Source organism: Protopterus annectens, chromosome 2.part2, assembly GCF_019279795.1.
Source record: "Protopterus annectens isolate FY-2018-M chromosome 2.part2, PAN1.0, whole genome shotgun sequence".
Classification (NCBI taxonomy): Eukaryota; Metazoa; Chordata; order Ceratodontiformes; family Protopteridae; genus Protopterus; species Protopterus annectens.
Genome location: NC_056730.1, coordinates 836,076,096 through 836,082,095, shown reverse-complemented (window position 1 = coordinate 836,082,095; position 6,000 = coordinate 836,076,096). Strand labels below are relative to the sequence as shown.

The 6,000-nt window shown below is 42.7% G+C and overlaps 1 protein-coding gene across 1 annotated transcript in view; it reads left to right on the top strand.

Annotated features, from left to right (window-relative positions):
• The first annotated feature begins 637 nt into the window (after nt 1-637).
• Nucleotides 638-6,000, top strand: part of CETN3 (centrin 3) — a 703,216-nt gene continuing 697,853 nt past the window's right edge. Inside the window, exon 1 of the mRNA XM_044064177.1 lies at nt 638-764. Within this exon, the coding sequence (XP_043920112.1) occupies nt 748-764 (17 nt within the window). The 5' untranslated portion in view covers nt 638-747. The remainder of the gene's footprint in view (nt 765-6,000) is intronic.

Sequence of the window (6,000 nt, the reverse complement as noted above, 5' to 3'; positions counted from 1 at the left end):
TTCTATTTCAACCATCACGCAAACACAGTGTTTCAGTCCAGTGTTGTCTACTGTCGCCCAAATTTGTGCATAGAAACCAGACGAACTTTTACATTTCTTAAACTTATATTGCGCAGTGACCACCGTGCCGAGAATGGGGTAGACTCGTCCTAAATTCCAAATGCACAGATTTTCGCCTTACGTTTGATATACTCCTCATAAAAATGTGATTTTCGGGCATATCTTTGAGGATTGAAGTCACTATATGATGACACATACGTTTAGAGTTTCAGATTTTACGTTTCAAAAAATACAAGTCGATAAAAAACATATTATCCTAACAGCAAGTTTATGAACATTACCTACAAAACTGCCCCAGCTTTTGAGCCTTTGTTCCCCATTATTTTTAGCTTTGTCCAGACTTCTTGTACTTAAAAGATCGAGAGGTGTAACTCCTTTACAACCCACACCCCTAGCAAATGCAATCGAGTTTTAAACTAACACATTTACAAATACATTTACTACTAAAGTTTAACTATACAGCAATTAGTAAGAACATATACCATGTCACTTACGAAATACCAATGAATGACAAATGTTATGAAACATTACACAGCAAAAACAAGACTCCTTTCCACTTCCCATTTTCCCCGCCCCGTGACATCAGCTTTGACGGCAGTGGGGTCCTTTTCAGCTATGGGAATCTAGCCTTGACCGTTGATAGTCGTTGAAGTACCCAGTAGTTCATTGTACAGTGTTTTGGCTATAATGAGTTTATCCATAAGGTATTTGATTTGATTTTATGATGTACTTTAACCGGAATTAAGTTTTGTTTAACCCATGAATTTTATTATCCACTTTGTATGAGTGAGATGCTTGTGAGCTTACTTTCTGTTTTACTTGAAAATCAGGGACAGTGACAAAAATATTGGGGCAGCTTTCCAAAATCGAGAATATTTTAATGAAAGTGTCTCTAATTCACTTGCAGACAGTAAAACAGCAGGTTTTGCAACACGTATTTTCTGAAGTCTACTGTATGGCATTGTCGATTGACTGTAATTCTTGCTGATTTATCAGCAAAACAAAACAAATAATAGGAGGGACCAGGCATGATATGAGGAGTAATCAGGGACAGTTGAAAGCTGTGTTTGTGAATACCATGGTTACAGCGTATATTGGTTTGCCTCCTTTCACATTATTTACTTTGGAGCATAGGATAGGATTAAGTTTGTTACAGGAAGTTGAAAATGCACTGTCCTTTTGGAATAAGGTTAGCAAGTACTCTTTGTTCCTGTTAAACATTTTAATTGATTTGTTTCACTGTGTCCTGGAATACACTTGCATAGGATTATACAGTTTTCAAATGGTCCTAAAATGCTGTTTATTCAAATGTCGAGTAATGGGTCTTCACATTTTATTATGCAAAGGTAGAAAATGTGAACTATTTGTCTTTCTGTATGTGTCATACTTTGGTGTCCATTTAATGAGGAATTTTGCTGTGGTCATTTTTTTCTGAGTGGCTGTTGCCATTGATGGTTGATTAATAACTAGATGATCTGATGCCAGTCTTCATTTTATCCTTGACAGATGGGTCTGGTTCTGGTATTGGAACCGACTCAGCCATTACTGCAGCTCGCAACAGCAGCCAGACACTCTCAAGCTTCACCATTATCCACAATCCCTCTCTCACAATTACCTCGGATCTCGTTTGCCGCTTTTCCGAAACGGTTGCATTTTGCCAGTGTTCTTGAGTTTCTTTGGTTTAGGTAAATTTCTGTTGTTATTTCATAGAGAATTTTCTTTATTTTCTGTGTACTCGACCCTGTACTTTTTTTTTTGTTTAAAATATTCTCTCTCTCTCATTTCATACACATTAGTGTAATTCTAAATATTATTGTTGATATTCTCTCCCAGTACACTTAGGTCCCTCTCTTTAGCTATCATCATTGATAGTTTCCCTTTTCCTTTCTTTCCCTTCCAGAAAAAAAAGCTCTTATTTTCTTTCTCTCAAACTTTTCTGTGTGAGTGGGCGTGTGAGTATCTTTGCCAGCTGTAATTATTTTTCAAGATGGCTGAGAAAGCTAAGCCACCTTCTGGTTTTAAAAAATGCCAGAAGTGCGGCCACAAAATCCCATCTTCCAATTTTCACTCCCTTTGTGTTTATTGTTTGGGTCCAGTCCACTTAAAAGAGGACTGCAGTATTTGCTGTGGGTTCAGTCATTAAGCCCTCGTTGAGATATGTAACAAACTTATTTTAAAGGGTCTAATCCCCTCTGCCTTCTCTGAGCCTTATCTACTGCTGACAAAGCCAAAACTGATATTTCCTCCCCTTCATCCTCATCTTCTGTGGACAAGGGCAAAATGAGGAATGTCTCGGTTCTGGCTTCTCTTTTGGGTCCAAGAACTAAGAAATTTAAATCTTTGGTTCTGAAAGTATCCTCAGAACTGGAGGCTGCTGACTTTAAATTACTGGTGACCACTACAGCCCGGCACCGACAACTGTGTCAGGTCCTTCGACGTTGAAGGCTTCGGTGCTAGGACAATTTTTATGCTCCTTCTTCGATGGCACTGTTTACATTGACACAAACTACAGCATCCGAACCAAGGGAAATTTTCCCCAGGACTACTTATTCCCCATCTGTAGACCCCTTGGTGAGCTTCCAGACGTTTTTCTTCAGAGGTGTATAATCTCCATCCATGTCTTCGATCTACTCCAGCAAAAGTCTTTCTGAGCTCGATGTGGAGAGACTTGTGAATAAAATCTTGTGGGCTAGAAGACTTGCAGACCCCCATTTTGGTTCTGATTCCTTCAGGTTTTGGAACTGAGCCTTCTTTCACTCCATTGACCACTTCTCCGCTGACCTTCTCTGAGGCCTTAAGAGTTTTCTGTTCTGTTCTGAGTCTGCTGGCACAGACTCTACTGGTACCCGCTTGAGTAAGTTCGTCTCTGACTTCTTTCTCAAGTGGGCTTTTTGGAGCAGGGAGTAACCCCGGTTCCCCAGACAATCTGTCTTGGTTATGAGGTCCCTTCCCTCTTTGGGGGGGGGGTCCTGTCCCTTGCAGTTCGCAGCTTCCTCCTCGGAACAGGTACCCCCCTCTGGCTCTGTTATTGTACCTGTCTCTTCACTGGGACAGCAGGTGCCAAACTCTCATGTGTTTCAGACTCAGGTTCTGTCATCTTCTGTCACCTCCCCAGTTATTCCCCTGAGGAGGTTCATCAGAAAAAGAAGTGTAAGAAGAAGCACTTAGATTCCCCTTGGGAATGTGTCACTGAAGACACAGATTTCAATGAGGGGGAAGGTCACCGCCTGAAGATGTCTCCTTTGGAGACATCCTAGAAATTTTAAAGCAAAGGGGTGGCTGGAAGTCCCCAAACCCTTCCTCAGAGGAATCTGTTTACCTGCAGGCTTTCGGCACTTGCCCATCTACCTCTTGGGTGACCCCACCTGCTGATGAATTCATTCAATTAATTTCACAGTGGGAGTGGAAGGCTCCAGACACCATCAAACCCAGCCCCAAGAGACTGGACAGAATCTTTTCTGCCCCTGAAGATAAACAGTTCTGGGCCAAGGGATTAGTAGTAGATGCCATGATCGTAGCAGCCACCACAAAAAAGGAACTCACTGAGGAAAGTTCATCTATCCATCCGCCCAACAGGGAGTCTTGGGCTATGGATAGGTTTGGAAAGTGGGTTTATGCATCATTGACCATTATTGTGAGATCTTTGAACTTCTTGGCACACTTAACAAAAGTTCAACTGATCAAGGAATTGTCCGATACCCTGGTGGGAGCAGTGTCTGAGGGAGTCCAAGAGAAAGTAGCTTCCCCGCTAGCTACCCTGGAGTCTGTGTCTTAATTAATCCATGATGCTAATTGCACATACAGCCAAAGGGATGTCCAGAGCAGTGGGTGCAGGGATAGCCATAAGAAGACATGCCTGGATGCGCCTATGTGACTTTGTGGAACCATTCAAGTCTTTGTTCGTCAATGTGCCATTTGATGGAACATCCTTTCTTGGCCCAAAAGTAAAAGAGACTTTATCCAGATGTGAGAAGGATGGCAAGATCCTTTCTGCTGTGGGCATACGTTTTACCACCCCACCCCAAAGATCCTTTTCTAGGAACCAGAGGAGTGGTGGTAAGATGTGGTTCAAAAAATCCCAAGGATCTTTCCAGGACACATGTGGAGGCAGTCTGTCCCAGGGGCAGAGGGGGGAAGACGCAGCCCTCATGGCAGAGCTGGTCCGGAAAACCAGAGCTTCAAGGATTCCTTTCCTTGTAAGCCCTTTCAGCGCTCCTGAATGGAGGCCCGATTGTCTTCCTGTGGAGGCAGTTGGGGGACGCTTATCTTTGCATGTAGATGCCTGGCTAAGCATAACAAAAGATTCCTGGATGCAACGGATCGTATCCAGAGGCTATAGCTTTCCCTTTTCCTGTTCTCACCCTGTACTCAAAAATAAATCCCTGATGTTCCACCTGGTCAAAGGATTCAGCAGTTCAAGAAATTTAAAAACTGCTAGACAAAAGAGTCATCCAAGAAATCCCCCCTGACCAGAAAGGATCTGGAACCCACTCAAGATTCTTTTTAGTACCAAAAAAGACAGGGGACTGGAGACTGATTTTGGATCTCAGCGTGCTTAACAAATCAGTTTGTCAAATAAAGTTCCAGATGGTCATGGTACGGTTAATTATCCCTTTTATGAAGAAAGACGAGTGGATGTGCTCGATAGATTTTCAGGATGCGTATTACCACATAAAGATGGACAAACGCTCCAGAATGTTCTTCTGCTTCTGGCTAGGAGCCAGTCATTACCAATTCAGAATGCTGCCCTTTGGTCTGTCCACAGCCCTTAGGATGTTCACCAAATGCATGGCAGTAGTAGCAGCTGCCTTGAGACTGCAAGGATTCCGGGTGTTTCTGTAATTAGATGACTGGTGCTCATAACCTGTTCGACCAAGAATCAGTTGATAGTAGCCATGGATTGCACCTTCAATATCTGTGCTCAGCTGGGAATTACAATAAATCACGAGAAATCCTAATGTACTGCAATGCAAAATCTAGAATTTATAGGGGCTGTGTTACATACTGCGACAACTATAGCATCCCTTCCTTGAGAGAGAGACTCCAAAGAATTATTGCACAAGTTCAAAGGATAATCTGCAGAAAGAGGGTTCCTGCTCAACTGGTTTTGCAAACTCTAGGCTCGATGGCAGCCTCAATAACTCTAGTTCTTCTAGCCAGGTTTCATACAAGAATTCTGCTATGGCTAATGGCTACTAGCTTCTCAGTGGTCTATCCTTCACCAGTCCTTGTCAGACCAAATTCTGATCTTCAGTTATTGCAAGATGGATTTACTTTGGTAGAAGTATTCCGAACAAATTTTCAATGGTCGCCCTTTGTTCATCCAGAGCCCATGGCCATAGTGATCACAGACGTCTCCCAGATGGGGTGGGAGGCATTTCCTGGGCAGGATGGTTCAAGGCCCTTGGTCCCCCTTAGATGCCAACCTGCATATCAGTATCCTGGAGTTAAGAGCGATGCTTCTAGCATTGTAAGCCTTTCAAACAGCTCTACCTTACAGGATAGTTGCAATTCAAACAAGCAAAATGTCAGTAGTTTGGTACATCAACAAGCAGGGAGGAACCAAGTCTTATCCCCTTTGTCGAGAAGCCCTCAAGAGTGTGGCAGTGGGTGATCTCCTCTTCTAACAGCTTTCTAATTTGAATGCATATTCTGGGGATTTCCAGTGTGATTGCAGACAAACTGAGTAGATGTATCCTTCAGCCTCGGGAGTGATCACTCAGTCCAGAAGTGGCGGAAAGGATCTTCCGTCAGTGTGGCTGCAGTTGCTATGATATGTTTGCCTCTGAACAACCAAGTAGCAAAAACCAACCCCTTTGTATCTACATTTTCAAGTGACAGTTATATTATACAACATATAGTTGTTAAAAATTGGACCATTCTGAGAAGTGATCCTTATATGGGGGGCTTTTTTTGGTGAACACCCTGAGTTTGTGTTTA